The sequence below is a fragment of the Podarcis melisellensis genome (genome assembly GCF_964234715.1).
Source record: "Podarcis melisellensis genome assembly, chromosome: 2".
Taxonomy (NCBI): domain Eukaryota; kingdom Metazoa; phylum Chordata; class Lepidosauria; order Squamata; family Lacertidae; genus Podarcis; species Podarcis melisellensis.
The window spans coordinates 8,221,463-8,240,417 of NC_138529.1; the positions used below are offsets into that span (position 1 = coordinate 8,221,463).

Genomic DNA, 18,955 nt, shown 5'->3' on the forward strand with positions numbered 1-18,955 from the left:
GAGCTCTCACTGGCAGAAGATGCACATTCTGCCTAACATGTAGTTTGGGGTCCTTAAATTCCGATTGTAGCAGCTCTTTCCCTGGAGGCCACTTCCTATAATCATTTCTTGCACAGAAGTGCTCACATGGAGAACAGAAACAAATCAGCAGAACCAGCCAATCACTCATTTAGTGGACAGCTATTTCTATGATTGGAGAAGTCGCCCTGCCCACTTTCCACCTCTTGTGATCAAGATTTGTGTGCTATATCTGAGATCAGCCAGTTCATACGTCTTTATGCAGAAGTGCCTGGCTGGAATTCTTTAAGTTTCGGGAAGTGGGAGGGATGAGCCCTGGGTTATTTTGGCAAGCCAGTCTTTCTCAATTTCTGTTCGCCATGTATAAAATGAGTATACCTGCCACCAGGAGTTGTTGGAGGAGATAAAAGAGTTGTAACGCATTTTGGACATTTAAATTACCATAGAAACTATTCAGTCTAATACTGCCCCCCCCTTGCCAAATGGGCATGATACAAATGACTTTGTAATACAACGCTCAGCACTGCTGCACCAGCAAAACTGTACATGATGCCCTTCAGCTACATTGCAGTATCACACTGCTAGGCAGAATCGCTTTGGGGTTGGCACTTAAGCCCAGTCTCAGCATGTCAGTGTTGAAAAAATTCTCCTGTCTCCAGTGTGGCATCAAGCAACTTCACTTCTGCAGCCGTAATAGGGCTGGGCACTAGCTATGCTATGAGATAGTCCAGCTTCATAGGAAAGAAATGGTTGGTGAAATTATGCCAGCCTGATGTAACAGTAGCAGGGTTATAAGTATAGAGGCAATTTTTCAAATAACGACTTACATTTCAGAGAAGTAAGCCTGTTACTATCCCAGCTAAATCTCCCCAAATAAATTCTCCTGTTAATTTCCTTTTCCAGATTACCCAAATCTCCTTTAATTAATGAGAATCCCAGTTAGTTCCTCACCCTGCTCCAAAATCACTTTTCCTTTTACTTGGTATCCCTATTCATTGTCAGTCATCTCACCAACATCCCTTCTGCTGCTGAATTAAGAAGAAATAAGTTGCATGTTTCCTTTCAGGTGGCTGGAGGAATCGTACTATGAGACAAGTTGGCTGGTGGATGTCTGTCTATCTTTTTAAACTTAATTAAGCAAAAGCAAAGCCTTCAGCCAGGGACCAGCCTACCATTAGACAGAGTGAGGGAGCTGCCTCAGGTAGCAGATGCTGGAGAACAGGGAACACCAGGGAGCTGCTGGAGACCAGAGACATGTAGGTCAAGTAGTCTGTATGATAAGCTGCTGCTCTCAGGAACAGACTGCCCTGCCCTGTTGCCTGTGTTGAAATGGAATTCAGGTGGTAGCCTTATTGGGTTTTGTATGTGGAGCAGAGAGTGTGGGGGGCTTCTTGTTCTTTGCCAAGAGCATCAAAATGCATTGGGGCAGCATTGCCACTGCCAGCTTGCCACCGCACTGCGTGAATTGTCATAGAATTCTAGAGTTGGAAGAAGACCCCAAGGGTCATCAAGTCGAAGCCCCTGAAATGCAGCATTCTCAACTAAAGCATCCATGACAGATGGCCATCCAACCTTTCCCTAAAAACCTCCAATGAAAGGGACCCCAGCACCTTCTGAGGCAGTCCCTTCCACTGTCCAACAGCTCTTTCCAACAGAAAATTCCTCCTTTCAGATTGTAACCTCAAAGGTGGAATCTCCTTTCTGATTGAAACCTCAAATGCTCCCAAGAAACAATGCTGCTTCCTTTTCCTTCCCTTGACCCTGGAAATGGAACTGAAATGGGGTTGTTTCCCACCCAGGGCACTTTGAGGATTCATTTGTGGCTTGCCTTTAAATTAAGGTGACCACTTATCTTCTCACCTTTTCTCATCCTGTTTTTCCAGTGTTGGCCACATGGAAAGAGGGCATCTCCCTGGGCACCCCTTGAAATACAGGGCTGTTTGGTATGAAAAGAGACTGCTTGGCCATACTGGGTGGCAACACTCAAAGCATCCTTCTCTGAAGTGCTGGAGAGCCTTGTAGATCGACTACCAGCAAGCTAGACAGACCAGCAGCCTGAGTCATACAAGGCAGCTATGTGTATTCAGAGAAGCATTTGGGGAGAGTTTTTCATGCCAGAATCAGGCATATATTAAGGCTGTTAAACCCAAAGCATAACAGATCAGTGATGCATCAAGTTTGGGCAAGGGTTAGAATGTCGCACTGCCTAAGCAAGGGCATGTCACTGCTCAGTCATCACCGAATGCACTACTCTTTGGCTAGAAACTCAGAAAATCTGAATTTTATCTTCTATAAATCAGCTAGCTGTATGATAATGATCATAGACTGGATTCACAAAGCAGAGATTAATTAACTCTGGAATTGGAGGTGTCTCCTTTTTCTTTCTCTTGGTCTATATGCGTACTCCATTTCCTTCCAGGTTTGTGTCTCTCTTTAACTGGAGCTGTTTTTGAACTTGTGCTCCTTTTATGCCAGTACGAGTGATTGCTCAATAGGACAACCATCTCCTTTGGAGCCTCTAGGTGCTGTATAATAATGCTATCAGACATCTCTCCTTGGTTGTTCATTGGCAGTTCCAAACAAACATTGGAAGCAGGAACCAATGGTGGTAATTAAGTAAGGAAGAGGTTGCCAAAAGAGGGGGTGAATTCTCTATCATGTGCAATCTTTGGATAAAGAGAAGCAGATGCTCTTTAGAAAGATAATACTCTCTAAACACAGGTTGACAGGCTTGTTAGCACAGCAGCTTGAGCCAAAGCCAATAATCAAGAAATGTGGACATGTTTTGATGAAAAGCTTGCACTGAAGTTTATAGGGACTGCCATTTTCCTTCTTGACTCATTGCAAACTTGTTCAAATCTTCATCTGTTGAACTCAATGCAAGAACTGCCAGTGGGTTGTTATTTATAGAGGCTTGTTTAATACATTTTAATGGTTTGCTGTGTAGCAGTATGTTCACAAACTAGCGTCTTTGTTTTCTCCCTGGAGAAGAAAGGGGAAAACTAGATGGAGGATGTTTGCAGCTCTTTGAGGAGACCCAGTGAATGGATTTTGATTTAGCTATGCACAGTCATGGCTACCTAAGCCCATGTCACCTCTGCTGATTTCCTTTCACTTCAGTTTGTGGAGAGGAGTCACAGATGGCGAGAACATAGTTTGAGTTTGCATGTGAGTCCACCTAATTGAAACGACCTGAACTGAAATAAAACAATCCTTCAAATTCTCACTTTCCTGAATTTTACGACTTAGTTCTCCAACTGAGAAATGTATACATTTTTTTCTGGATCAGGTTAAAAGGTGTATACAGGAATGCATTATATTGGGAGAAATTGCATGCAAAAATGTGTATATTAGAAGAAATGTACTCTAAAACACTGACAAATTTTCTTGCGGATCTTTTCATTTTAAAAACTTCCAAATTGATGTGGAAATGTGGGGAACTGAACTGAAGACTGGATACATGAGAAACCGAGATAAACCAACATTGACAGATCCAGCCTCTGCTAGTCACTGATCTGTGCTGAAAACAGCCTGGATTCTGCTTATCTGATGCTACCGGTGAACCCCATTTAGGTTGTTTTGCAGTGGTAGGTTTCAAAATCTGAACCTAGACTGAAACACCTGTAAGACGTTGGCATGGGATTACTGAAAACCGCAGTTGTGTGGCAGTGGTAAGAAAACTTGCACAGCTGGAATGAAATTGTGCCCCCACCCCTAAGCACAGTGAATCTGGAAGAGAGGCGTCTTATTAGCATAAGATAAGATGCAGAAAGTGACACTACTGCTGTACCTTATCTGATACACGCAAGAGATAAGCATCCTTACCTCTCCACCAAGCCCTTTGCACAGAAGTTGGGAGAAGGAAGATACAGCAAGTGTTCCTCAGCCTCATGCCAATTCCTTATCTCATCCAAACTTGGATGTAAGACTCTTCTTCCTGCTCAAGCTTTGAGCAAGTACAGTGGGAAGGCTAAGTTGCCCTTCCCTTACAATGCAATTGGGAGAAAGGAAGAAACATTAAGACAAACACCTGTATCGTTTTCTTCCCTTCAACGAACAGTCTTTGGGTGGCTGCTGGGTATTGTTCCTCCTCACCAGAGACCAAGGGGCACTCGCCTCTGGTACTCTGGCCAGTGAAATTGTGGGTGCCTGTCCATAACTTCTCCTTTGACATGCACAAATGGATATTGGTTCATGGCTTTTATATTCTCTAGCCCAACCAACAATTATGGGTTGCATCCAACTGTAATTCTATAAATATGAGAGCACAGGAAGCTGGTCCATCAAGCTGAGTATTGTCTACACTGACTGGCAGTGCCTCTCCAAGATTTCAGACAGGGTTCTCTCCCAGCCTCATCTGGAGATGATGGGGATTGAACCTGAACCTTCTGCTTGCAAAGCAGATGCTCTACCTTTTCATTTTAATAAATGGGCCTAAGTAAGCCGTGCTTGTTAATTTCAGTGGGTCTGTTCTAAGCTGGATGAGCACCACATACAATCTTCTGTAATTTGCATTGCAGAGCTAGTTGTGATAACCCAATGGATCACTAGGAAGCATGGATCTTTTTTCTTTTCTTTCCCCCCGAATAATTTTTATTAATTTTTAACATATAAATTATAATACATACCACAAAACTACACATCTTATACAATCTATTTTTGGACTTCCATCAGCACTTCTGATGATCCACCATTCTTATCACTTCTTCTGCATTTCTTAAATTCATATTGCCTTTAAATATCTTAGCTAACCATCCTCCCCTTTATCTATTTTTGCAATAATTCAAATAATTCACCTCACAAAACTTCTTGCAAACCTACAAACGTAATCTGATCATCACAATTACTTTTCAAATAGTCCGTAAATATACTCCAGTCTTCTGTGAATCTCTGGTCCCACAGATTTTGAATTCTTCCTGTTAATTTATCTAATTCTGCATAGTCCATCAATTTCATCCTCCATTCTTCTTTCGTCGGTAATTCTTCTTGCCTCCATTTTTGTGCCAATAATATTCTTGCTGCCGTCTTTGCATATGAAAACAGCTTAAAATCTTTTCTATTTACATCACCTCCTACAATGCCCAGTAGAAAAGCTTCTGGTTTCTTTATAAATGTATATTTCAACATTTTTTTCATCTCATTATATATCATTTCCCATAAGTTTTTCACCTAGGGAGCATGGATCTAATGTTTGTATTTACCCCCTCACATTGTACTCTTGAAAAGTTGAGTTTCGGATAAGGTTCAAAGGATGAGAAGGTTGTTTTTTTCCCTATCCATGAACTATCCATTATTTTGTATTTCAGGATTCAGATTATTATCATTGTGCTCTTTGGAAGGGCTTAGGACACCTATTTGTGGTGTGGCAGTCACGTAAAAGTTCATTGTAGGTTGTCTACAGTCACCCATAATACCCTGTTGTACAGTGAGGCATGCTTTACTATACCATCAAGGTTACCACACATTTCAGCTTGGTTGCAAGGTACAGTAAAGTTCAGGTGGCTGTGTGGCCAGAGGCCAGAAGTGACTGGCTCTCTCTCTCACGAATTATCAGCTGGATTGATCTCTGGTCTCTCCTCCTTTCTGGTTCCTTTCCATTCTGTACAGTTCTAGAATGAGATGAGTTTAAAAACAACAACAACATGAGAAAAAGAGCTTTGGCTCTTGGCATAGTTCTCATATCTGTGGAGGGAAGTGTACCTACACCTTCAAAAGATATCAGTCTAGAAACCTGCCCAGAGGCTTCTAGTACTACCCTCTTGGGTAAGATGCCCCCTACATCTTTTGAAACAAAACCTCAGTGATGGAGGCTTTGGCAGTTCTCAGCTGCAGGATTTGTGTGGAGAGAGCTGCACTACAGAAGGAGCAGCTGTTAATTAGTGCTTTTGAAAAATCTGAAAAATGCTTTAAAGTTTCTTGGAAATGCTTCATGAAACACAAAGCCAAGCTGCTTTTATCTTTAATTTAAAGAGTATTTGGTGCAGATATTGAAGAGACCTTTGAGGCCAGTAACAATGTACCGAAACAGACAAATGGTCCTGGAAATATTCGCAGTGTGGTGTGCTAGGCAGAGATCTAGGTAAATGCACAAATGTTAATCAGTCTGAGTGTTCCTTATCTTGAATATTGTCAGGTATGGGAGGGAGGGAGGTATCAGATCCCCGAGGCCATGGAAGTGCTGAAAGTGATTGGATCTGTAAGGGACTGGAGAGTGGAAAGCACATCTTGCAGTTCCTTAGAAACTCTGAAAGTTGCCGTCTTCATTTCTCCTCATCACTGCAACCCCAAAAGGGTTTCAAACAGATGGCTTTGCATTCAAGGGCAACTATAGCAAGTACGAAGGCAACAGTGGCAGCACATATAGCTCTATTTGTAGGTTAGGGTCGTGCCTCCATTTTGTGTGATGGGTGAGCCATACCAAGATTGGGGCAAATAAAACAAAAAAATGAAAATATTATGCCATTCTATAATGGACGTACATTACGTGTACGCAGTGGGGGGTTTTCTAGAAAAATAGATGCCACACTTTTTAACAACAACAACAACCCCCATAAAGTGCCGGTACTGTGTAACCTTGAGTACCCCCTGAAAAGAAAAGGAAAAAACACTGCCTGTGCAGTACAATGCAATATACTTAAATGAAATAGCTACATTACAGGTGGGTTGGTGGGGTTGCTGTTGCTGCTTTATCAAAAGGCTGGATAAGAATTTTGAGGACTTATTTTGGATATAGTAACTCCTGTATTAGTGATGAAAGTTAGACAAGAGGATCGCCATTTTCTAATCTTTCCGTTTATTGACAACCTCACAGGTCCAGAGCCTAGAACAGCACAACCAAGTCCTTCTCACGAGATGGAACTTTTTGAAAGAACAAGACAACTCTCTTTCTGAGTTGGATATCAAACTCCTCTACGACCAGTACATGAACAGGCTGAACCTAGAGATTCGATCAATTGATGCAGAAAAAGAACAGCTGGATTCAGAACTTGATGAAGTGTTGGATGCCATGGACGCCTTCCGTAACAAGTAAGTCTTCTCTTCTTTCTCTGGTATTGGGGACTTGTGGCCCTCCAGATATTGCTGGACTACAACTCCCATCATGCCTGTCCATGGGCCATGATCAGGTTCCCCACTCCTGTTCTAGATCTTTCACGTGTTTGGTGGACATATTTATAAAGCATCTCTTTCCTCCTTGTCTCTTAATTCATATCTTTCTGCATATTCTGTGCACCCCTCAAAGATTACAACTTCATACTTCACATCTGTATCCACTACAGATAGTCCTGTATTGAGATGAGATGTCATAACAGAGAGAGCGAGAGAGTTTCTAGAGGGCTTGTAAAATGAAAGATAACCATTCTGTCCTGTGCTCGAGAGGCAAGAATCCTCCAACAGACCTTTGGTTGACGTACAGAAGACTGCTTCCACCACTGCCCCTAATACATATTTTTATTCTCTAAAGTAAAAACCATGCACTTGCATGGTTTCACAACATAGGAGTTGAGGAGAAAATGTGGTGAGAGTTCAGCACCGCCAGTGTTGTTGAAGCACCGCAGAAGACTTCTTCTTCTTCTTCTTCTTCTTCTTCTTCTTCTTCTTCTTCTTCTTCTTCTTCTTCTTCTTCGCCAATCATTTTGCCTTGACAGTGAGTCTGTAAGTGACTGTGGAGGCCAATTCTGGATCCACACGTCTTTCCACAGTGGGGACATAGGTTTCCAGACTGGTGTTCATCATGGTGAGGGTTTGCCAAATGTGCCTTCCTCTTAGCACATTTCTCCCTTTCCTCCTGAGTTTGAGCATCTTCAAAGTCCATGACACCTTTGGTAAAGGCTGTTCTCCAATTGGAGCACTCGCAGGCCAGTGTTTCCCAATTGTTGGTGTTTATACTACATTTTTAAAGATTTGTCTTAAACCTCTTTTGTTGACCACCAGCATTACGCTTTCCATTTTTAAGTTCAGAATAGAGTAGTTGCTTTGGAAGACGATAATCAGGCATCCAAACAACATGACCAGTCCAACACAGTTGATGTTGAAGAATCATTGCTTTGACACTGGCGATCTTTGCTTCTTCCACTACACTGGCATAGTTTGCTTGTCTTCCCAAGTGATATGTAAACAATTCTGGAGATGCCATTGATGCAATCTTTTGAGGAGTTGGAGATGGTGTTTATAAGTGGTCCATGTTTCACAAGCATACAGTAAGGTTGGTAGTACAATAGCTTTGTAAATAAGGCATAGTAGGGTCCTAGCACAACAGCAATGGCCACAAGCTCAGTGCGTCAGCATTGAGCCTCCTCTTTTGTTGAGATCTGCTCAGCTGGGCACCGAATATCAGATTGTCAATGCATAAAGAGATTTGTTCTCTTGTGAGAAACAAATTATACCCCTAATTTTAGACTTGGTTTTGTGAACCGTATTTTAATGTCCTGTTCCAATTGTTGGCTTGATTGCTAGATAATGCATGTTGGCTGAATGTGCAAAGTTCAGCCAAATGGAAAGGAAACGTGAGAAGCAAAGGGAGCTTAATGTGTGATTAATTATGTGTAAATGTAGTCTACTTACCCTTCAGTCTCACTCCTCCTACAACATTCAGCTATTCTTTCTCTCTGTTCCTTCCTGGAGTCTGCACTCTTCTAATACCAGCCTGATATTAGTACTTGTATTTCCTGCCGACATTCCTTTTCCTTGGCAGCTTCCTGATTCTAGGACTCCCCACCCAACAGTCAGTTTTTCCTCTTCTATTAGTATATTCACAAGTGACTTAAGGATGCACTTATTTGGTCAGTCATTGTTTTACTTTCATTTCATTTCCCTCCTTATCTTGTCCTGTTATAATTACTGTATTTTTTGCTCTATGAGACTCACTTTTTCCCTCCTAAAAAATAAGGGGAAATGTGTGTGCGCCTTATGGAGCGAATGCAGGCTGCACAGCTATCCCAGAAGCCAGAACAGCAAGAGGGATCACTGCTTTCACTGCGCAGCAATCCCTCTTGCTGTTCTGGCTTCTGGGATTCAATTTTTTTTTTCTTGTTTTCCTCCTCCAAAAATTAGGTGGGTCTTATGGTCTGGTGCGTCTTATAGAGCGAAAGATACGGTAGATTGTAAGGCTTCAGGCAGGGTTTGAGACAGAGGGAGGGAGGGAGGGAGGGAGGGAGGGAGATAAGCACCCTCTGTTCTTCACCTAGCAGTTATAGGAGTTTTAAATAAAAATGGATAAATAATAATATACCTACCTGTGAATAGTCTTAAAAATAAAAAAGATGCATAGATGCAGCCATCTTTGTCATAAGCCCTATTTGCAAGTACTGTAAGTATTCTCAAGGTCACACGAACCTAGATAAAAGAGGAATTGGATTGCCAGATGGAATAGTGGGTGATTTGATGCTGGAGAACAAGGCAGGCAGGATTTTGACACCATATCTTTCACATCCATTTGGCAGAGCAGACACAAACCGTGGAACAAAGATCTTGAGAATGGGGTTGTAGATCTGGGAGATCATCCAGGTGACCCTAAGATCCCAACAATCCAGATGTTCAGGGTCATTTAGGTTGAACCATTGGTATGAGAAGGCATTCCCAGTTCCTAAAAATAAAGCCATCTGGATGTTTTCCTAGATCTGCTTTCCCGCTCCTAAGAGCTTTATTTTTATTGCTCTTGAGCAGGTTGGAAGATTCTTTACTTTTACTTTCACCGAAGCAAGAGAAACATGCCAGGATCCAGTTTGAGAACTTTGAAAAGATATCCCCTGACACCATCAGTCATTAAGCAAAGTAACGAGGCTGTCGTTATTACACAATGGCAATGTTTCCCAAGGGAAACAACAACCAAAAAAACAGAATATGCCAGCAACCTATTTAACTGTAGAGTTAAAACCTGTGAAATTTCCTTTTAAAGATATTGTTGTTGTTCTTTTCATAACAACATCTGAGATTAAATTAAATGTTTCTGTCCAAGGGCCATGGATTTCAATTTGATTCTTAGGGCTTCTGATCACTTTTCCAATTGACTAAAGGTTTTCTCAGTTTTGGACCAGCAGGTTTTATTTAGAGATGTCATGAAAATCATGATTTTCTGCTTGGAAAACATTATGGGTAGAAAATATGTGGGTGCTGGTGGTGGGCTGGGACTAGATGCATAAAATGTTCCACAATTAAACCAATTGCCAATAATATGCATGCAACAATCATTTTCAGACAGTCCTCTCCTCTTTTCTACTTCTTTTCTTCCTTTATTCCTTGCATAATATTGATTCCAAGCTGCATTAAATGTAGGGCTGCACCAATTACCGTATTTTTTGCTCCATAAGACGCACTTTTCCCTTCCTAAAAAGTAAGGGGAAATGTGTGTGCGTCTTTTGGAGTGAATGCAGGCTGCGCAGCTATCCCTGAAGCCAGAACAGCAAGAAGGATTGGTGCGCACCGATTCCTCTTGCTCTCGTGGCTTCAGGGATAGCCACGTGAAGCCTCTTCAGGGCAATGGGAGGAATGTTTCCCCTCCCCTGAAATGGAAGGGGCTCCATTTCTCCTGCCGCTTCACTGAAGGGGCGCTGTGCAGAGAGGGAGAGAAGTTTTTTCTTGTTCTCCTCCTCTAAAACTAGGCGCATCTTATGGTCGGGTGCATCTTATAGAGCGAAAAATACGGTATGCTCCTGTTTTGGTTTTTGGTCTAGAAATAGTGCTTTCAGTAGAAATACCCCCCCAAAAAAAAACCCCACTTTACTTGTAATAAATATACACCTTTTCTAAACAGAGCTGAACTAAAACGGAGGCTTTTTGTGCAAAAAGACTTGGAAAATGTGCGTGTTCCCATTTTGGCAATTGTTCAGCCCTGTGAAATGGATTTAAACTGTTCATCTCAGAGGGATGGCAGGAAGCTTTTCTCTTGCTCTGATTTGGTTTTTTGCGATCAGCATAGAGCCAGATTTGGTTGGCTTTGGTATCATCTGGAAGCCTGTATGTAACAAGAGATGCCACTGTAGGTAGATATCTATTGGATCAGTCTCAAGCTATTGCAGTTGGTGCCAACATATTCCAAGTTTACCAAATCCATATACAGTAGTACCTTGGTTCTCAAACTTAATCCGTTCTGGAAGTCCATTCCAAAACCAGAGCGTTCCAAAACCAAGGCACGCTTTCCCATAGAAAGTAATGCAAAATGGATTAATCCATTCCAGACTTTTAAAAGCAACCCCCAAAACAGCAATTTAACATGAATTTTACTAACAAGACCATTGATACACAAAATTAAAGCAATAATGTACTGCAGTCACTCACTCAATCAGTCAGTAGCTGAACTGGGTTCCACAAGGTCACAAAAATGAAAAAGAGCCACAAAAACAAAAATGCAAAATAAATAGCAAAAACAGAAGACAGACCTCAGTGTAACACTCAAAATGGCACTCAAATCAGAAGCGTAACACTCATAACGGAGCACGTTCGGCTTCTGAAAAAAGTTTGCAAACCGGAACACCTGCTTCTAGGTTTGCAGTGTTTGGGTTCCAAGTTGTTTGAGTACCAAGGAGTTTGAAAACCAAAGTGCCACTGTATTCAAATATAATGTGTTAACTCTGAAAGCTGTGCTTTTGCTTTTACACATTTATTAACGTTGTTGTAAAAAATTATCTCTAAAACCTGAAGCCATGCTAAAGGGACTTTCTCCTAATATAGCACTGCACTTCAGCTCAAACCAGCTTGACTTGTTACTGGATTGTTCAAAGGCCCCAGTCTACTGTCACAAAAGAAAGCATATTCTGAGTCTCCATAGTAATCTGGATACCATTTTAGATTTTAGTAACGTGGGGCCGATTTCAGTAGTGGAGCAATATTTTATTGTGGTCTCCTTATTGCAGCCAAAAGTAGATTGCAAAAGGTCAGTGTATTCCAAGTACATTTGTTAAAATATTTTGAAGCAAAGGATATTTCAGACCCTCCAAGAGTCCCTATTTTCCAGGGACAGCCCCAGATTTACAGAAGCTGTCCTGGTTTTTTACATAATCCCAGAATGTCCCACTTTTCCTTAAGAAGCCCCTATTTTCATCAGAGAAATGTTGGAGGGTATGGCGTTATCCAACTCCCCAAGCCATCTGAAGATAGTCCTGTATAGAGAAGTTTTTTTCAATGTTTAGTGTTTTATTATGTTTTTATATAATATAATAAATCTTTATTGCGGTCCAAAGACCCATAACATAGATTCAGAATAAAATATAGATTCATACAGACAAACCCCCAGGATGGGAAGACCAAGACGATATTTGTTTAGTCTTGAGTATGATGATCTGTGATACCTATGACTACTGAAAAAAACTTTGCCACGGCCACTGTGATATCATTAGACTTGTCATCCAGAAGATATTTAGTGTAGTAGGCTTCAGATTTGCCCGGCAGATTTGCCAGTCGGGGTTTAATCAATAGATCCCTAGCTTGCTCATATTGTCTGCAATGCAGTAGGATATGCCTCATACAATTGACGTCCTGAGTGCATACGCAGAGCCTATTCTGATAAGGGATGCCATTCAGTCTGCCATTTAGCACTTCTGGTGGAAATACAGTTAATGTGGCTTTGGTGAAAAGATGCCGATAAGTTGGTACAGACAGATTTCTAAGATATGCAGGTGTCTGAAAATCGAACCCATAGTGAATTCCTACTGCTATTGGGCCACACATAACATGAGATTGAGATCGGAGATCACTATGTGATATGTCCCTGAGCCTTTGCTTTAGAGATGTTTTTATATATGTTGGAAGCTGCTGCTCAGAGGCCTTGGGGTAACCCAGTCAGATGGGTGGAGTATAAATGTTGTTGTTGTTGTTGTTGTTGTTGTTGAATAGGATGTCCCTATTTTCATTGGAGAAATGTTGGAGGGTATGATATTTGTGTCTTTGGCACACACTTACACCAAGTACACAAGCCTTTTGAATTGTGTCAAATACTTTTACCAATTATTGTATAAAATCAGTAAGCTGGATATAGCTACTTCTGCAGAATCACATGTGCATAGCATTGCAAATTTTATACTGCTTACATATGTCACAGTTTCCCATCTTCTAGTGAAAGAGAATCCAAACTCTCGTCAGGAGGATATGTTCAATGCTCTATTTCTCTGCAGCAATGTAAAGCTGTGATAATGTCCTCATGATTGCATCCCACTTGATCACTTGAATTTCCAGGAACTATCAGATCAGTGGGCTTCAAAACCTTCTTCCCTTAAGGAATCCTTGACATGAATTTGCCTTTCAAGGAGTGGATGCACATGGCAAAGGTTTGGGGAGCATGTTGTTAGGTGCATTCCACAATTTGTGCAAAGCATCGACGCACCTGACCTATTATATTTAGCTATGTGTTCCACAAGAACTGAGAGTATAGCCAAAATGTCTGGCACATCATCATCATAATTTTATTATTTATACCCCACCCATCTGTCTGGGTTTCCCTAGCCACTCTTGGCGGCTTAACATTGCAAGGATATATTGTTAAAGGTGCACAAGCTGTTGTCCACCATTGGTGCTCTTCTCATTAATAAACCTCTTAGCCCACAGGGTTCCTTGGAACACAGTCTGAAAACTTCAGTCTTGGTCTGAAAATGGCTGCTTCTGTCTTGTGTGTTGATTTGATCATTATATTCACTATCTTTGGTTGTTTAATTTTAAATGTGTTAGAGGTTGCTCTGGGCATCCTTCATGACATGGGTGGGGAACCGCCAGATGTTCCTGGACTGCAACACCATTATCCCTGACTATTCACCATGCAGAGGGTCAATGGAGTTGATGGGAGCTGCAGTTTAAAACATCTGGAGGGCCACAGCTTTCCCACCCCTTCTTTCTGACAACACAAATGAGCCCATGCTGAGAAAATATGAAAAGGCAGCAGACAGGAAGTGCTAACATCCACTAGGCTACGCCTAATGTCAACACACTTGTGTGCAGACACTAACATGAGAGCCACTCTGGTGTGCAGTGGTACCTCAGGTTACATACACTTCAGGTTACAGACGCTTCAGGTTACAGACTCCGCTAACCCAGAAATAGTACCTTGGGTTAAGAACTTTGCTTCAGGATGAGAACAGAAATCGCGCAGCGGCGGCGCGGCAGCAGAAGGAGGCCCCAATAGCTAAAGTAGTGCTTCAGGTTAAGAACAGTTTCAAGTTAAGAACGGACCTCCGGAACGAATTAAGTACATAACCAGAGGTACCACTGTACTGGGGCCTGGGCAGCCAGGGTTCAAAAACCCACTCAGCCACAAAACTCACTCAGCGATCTTGGGCTGGTTACTGTCATGAAGCCTAAGCTATCTCACAAAGCTGTTGTTAGCATGAAATGAGGTGGGGAAGAACCATATATGCTGCCTTGAGTCCTTTGGATGAAAGATGGGATAGAAATGTTCTAACAAATAGAAGAAGAAGAAGAGTTTGGATTTGATATCCCGCCTTTCACTCCCTTTGAGGAGTCTCAAAGCGGCTAACATTCTCCTTTCCCTTCCTCCCCCACAACAAACACTCTGTGAGGTGAGTGGGGCTGAGAGACTTCATAGAAGTGTGACTGGCCCAAGGTCACCCAGCAGCTGCATGTGGAGGAGCGGAGACGCGAACCCGGTTCCCCAGATTAGAGACTACCGCTCTTAACCACTACACCACACTGGGTTCTTGGGTTAAGAATATAAAATATTTTAAAATAAGGTATACAATATGGGTTTTACCTAGTGGGCACTTTATAATTAATCCCCACCACCACCCTCCTTGTCCTGCACTTGTGATTCTCAGTGAGGATCTCCAGCTGTTGTAGTTGGGAATGAACCTTCCATGTCCGTATGAGTCAACTCCTGGATGCAACTCCTTGATCCTAGGGACTCCTACGCAATCAGCCCTGGTTAAAGGAACGTGGATGGTTTGGCACACTTTGAACAGGTTGCTCTGCAACCCCATCAAGACCGACATGCCTCCTGCTTGCTCCTCTCCTACCTCCCTCGGGTAAAGTATGTCAGGGCCTTGCAATCCATAAAGCCTTCTCTCAGGGTGGGCTGAAGGCAGGAGGTATCAGAAGGAGTTGCAAAAGAGAACGAAGAGGGATCAGGGTTGTATGCAGGAGGCAGGCTGTAATTAAGCGTAGCGTGTGTGCTCTGGCAACAAGCCAAGCATTCCAGCCAAAGGGCAGAAGAACCAGAAGAACCAACATTTCTGCCACTATCCTTGTAATGGGGCTTATGAAAGAGGTAGCTCCCAGGGTGGGGAGGAGGTTCTGTCATCACCCATTTTGAATTGGAAGAGCTCTCTTCCCTCAGCCTCAGGCTCTTTCTGTTCGTTGGGGCTTTTTCATAGAGTCATGGTGTCTGTGTTGACTGCACTGCTGGTTCAGGGGCTTCAGGGTTTGACTTAGCCCAGCAACTCACCTTGCATGTTCAGGTCCCACTTCAAGTACAGTAGAGTTATGGAACGTGTAACCACCAAATGATCTTGGACTCCAGCTCCTATCAACCCCAGCCTGCCTGGCCAGTGGTCAATAATGAAGGGAGCTCTGGTCCAAGGACATCTGCAGGGCCACAGTTTCCCCATCTCTGGAACAGAGGTTTGCAAGACCAGCTTCTATTATGGGTAGCTGTATGAAACTTCTGAATGGCCAGGCCTGTCCTTCTGTCCTTGCCTGGATTTCTGCTTGTTAAATTTGTTCCCTTACCCCTGGTTGAAGGCTTCTATACCAGATCTGAAAAATGGGTGAACATTTCCATGGCCCCAGACTAATTCTGTCAAAGCACTTCATTGTAAAATACAGTGGTACCTCAGGTTACAAACACCTCAGATTACAAACACTTCAGGTTACAGACTCCACTAACCTGGAAGTAGTACCTTGGGTTAAGAACTTTACTTCAGGATGAGAACAGAAATCGCGTGGCGGCGGTGCAGCAGCAGTGGGAGGCCCCATTAGCTAAAGTGGTGCTTCAGGTTAAGAACAGTTTCAGGTTAAGAATGGACCTCCGGAATGAATTAAGTTCATAACCAGAGGTAGCACTGTAATGAGTAGCGAAGTACGTCCGTGGTGATAGGCTCTGATATGTCACTGCCAGGGCTTTTTTTCAGCCAGATTTCACTGCAGCTTAGCTCTGGCGCCTCTCAGATGGGCACCATTGCCATTCTAAGAGAACAAGGGAGATGTTTGTACTGAGCTCCAGCACCTCTTCTAGAAAAATAGCACTGGTCACTGCACACATTAGAAGGGCATAAGGTGACCAGACCTGTGGAGATTGTTCCACTACCCTACCCAAATTTTCTGTCTTCTGCAAGAAATGAGAGAAGCGTGAGGGAAACTGAAGGGAAAGGTGATGTTGATGGTGTCCTACAAATGCCCTGGGAAACGTCAGTGAACAAAGTGTGGCTTTTACATAGTAAATGCCTAGTGTAGAAGCTATAGATGGTTTTCAAATAGGATTAGACAGCCTGATGGAGAACAAAGCTATCAGTGGCTACTAGTCAAGAACCTGCTTGCTCTGAATACCAGTTTCTGGAGAACAACAGCAGAAGAAAGCTATTGTCCTTCTGTCCAACTTCTGTGTTTACCATAGGCATCTGGTTGGAAACAGGATACAGAAGGGGGACAGACTAGTCCATCTCAGCAGAGCTCTTCTTATTTGTGTTCAGGTTCAGCCCCCACTTTGCCCCCAGTCTGGCACATTTAAAGAGAGAGACTTATTCTCCAGGTTGCAGCCTGGGAAAACCTACCGTGAGACACTGTGCAATGCTAAGGCACAAGGTGCAAACTGAAACCAACATCTTAAGGTAATTTAAAGAGCAGAGGGGGAAAGAATTAAATGCAGTTTCCTGGTTCTGTCCAGAAACCTAAAGGCAGGAGTAAAATGTATCACAGTCGTATTAATAACACACAACATCTGGAGCCCTCCAGCCATGCCTCAACCCCACTCTCATTGGATCTCAGGAAAGGCTTGCTTTTTATTACTTAGACAATAACAAGCTATTGCATTACCGAAGAGAAAGCATTCTAAGTTGTTAGGGGATATTAATGCAGTCCATTGTGTTCGAAGCTTGCCTCAGGGGCCCCTGTGGGACCTGCATGCCACCCAGGGCTACATTCCATTACTTCCTGTTGAGAAGAAAATGGATCGCAAGTGTCTTTATGACTGCAGGCTGCCAGCATCACAAAATGGAGTTGCCTCACGCCCATCCCATCTTCTTTAGCTCCTTAACAAACCTGTTTAAAACACCTACAGTGACGGGGCCTCTTCTGGGAACTTAGATACAAGGGGGCACCACCCTGTCCATCCAGTTCTGTTAAGCCTGGAGATGCTGGCATTGTCATCCTTTGGCAAAGCTGTATGTAAGTTGAGCAGATGAAATTGGAGATATAGGGCTTTGCGACCTTAGTCATTGTATTTCTCACATTTGCTGCTGCACACTGTAGAAAGGATGGAAGCAGCAGGTGGTGGTGAGCATCAGTCAACACAATGCAACTCTTCCCATCACAATAATACAAAATGGCAGCAGCTGCCCTAGGGGTCTGCTCTGTATTTGGTGTTCTCTAGAAAGGGTTCAATTAGTTGAGCCCCTTGCTTCACATTTTGAGTCACTATAATTATTGTCCTATGCAGGGGGGTGGCAGATGCTGTTTCTTATACCATAGGATATATATAAGCATTCTTGATGCAGATAAGGTAAGGGAGAAGCACCGTCATGGAAAGTAACCATATGAAATGGGCATTTGATGCAGAGTTTCCCAAACTTGGGTCTCCAGCTGTTTTGGGTCTCCATCATCCTTGACCATTGGTCCTGCTAGCTTGGGATGATGGGAGTTGTAGTCCCAAAACAGCTGGAGACCCAAGTTTGCTAAACCCTGATCTGATGTGATAAGGAACTGCGATGTGGTGTTGGAGAGGACCACAAAGGACCTACAGCCACCAGCCACCATGCCACAATCATTTTGAACTGTGCTTGGGAAGAAGGAAATGGGGTGGTGCAGATGAAGGAAATCTCTTTTCTTCTTTGAGGCAGTGGGATGACGTGATTAGCCACACACTAATTAGAGATTATTTTCCTACATCTTCTGCACTCGCCCAGTGCCCTTATTTCGTCTGCTATTATTTCTCACGTTATTTCTCCTCCCAAACATTTTCTAGTCATTCTGCAGACTCTTTAGGGCAGGGGCATTTTCTTATTACAGCATTAGCTGTACAGGATCCAGCAGAATAGGCCCATCATTCAAAATTATGTCTCTAAGAGGTATGATAATTCACAAGTTAATGAGATGATAGCTCAGGCGTGACTTTGTGTGTGGCGTGTGAGTGTGATGGGATGGATGTAAGGGAAACACCGGTTCTGTTTCCTAAACAGAAAATGGAAATCAACCTAGAGCAGCTAAATTATATGCACTGTTTAAATTATACCTTCTGCCATTCCGTTCATACCAGTCATCCCTCTTTTCCTTTAGATATGCGGAAGAAATAAACCAACAGATCTTGAGAGCCTAAATTATATACACTGCTTAAATTATACCTTTTGCCATTTCATTCATACCAGCCATCCTTCCTTTCCTTTAGATATGAGGAAGAAATAAACAAACGCACTGGGATGGAATTCACCTTCATGACACTCAAAAAGGTAAAGTAGACCCAAAACTCTTCAGTTTCACATCCGTGCAGTGGTAATGCTGGTCCCCAGCCCTATACCCAACTCCCTCGATGACAGCGGCATCACTGGCAGGTTACATAAAATCTCTTATGGAAGAGAGAGAAAACTTTTAAAGGCTTTTCCATTTTGGGGGGTTGGGCCACTTCTTTTGTTTAAACCAGGAACCCCAAGAATTGTCCCTTGATGAGATTGTCTGCTTTGGAATGGACACAGACAGGCATGAGAGAGAGACAAAGAGGGAGAAAAATGGAAACAGTGTGGTTAGACCTGACTAAGTTGTGTCTGCCTGAAAAGGGTGGTTATAGGTCCAT

General features: G+C 42.8%; 1 protein-coding gene across 1 annotated transcript in view; it reads left to right on the forward strand.

Annotated features, from left to right (window-relative positions):
• Nucleotides 1-18,955, forward strand: part of LOC309362754 (uncharacterized protein) — a 44,202-nt gene that overhangs the window by 5,411 nt on the left and 19,836 nt on the right. Inside the window, exons 2-3 of the mRNA XM_081898511.1 lie at nt 6,830-7,044; nt 18,554-18,614. Coding sequence (XP_081754637.1) covers nt 6,830-7,044; nt 18,554-18,614 — 276 coding nt within the window. The remainder of the gene's footprint in view (nt 1-6,829; nt 7,045-18,553; nt 18,615-18,955) is intronic.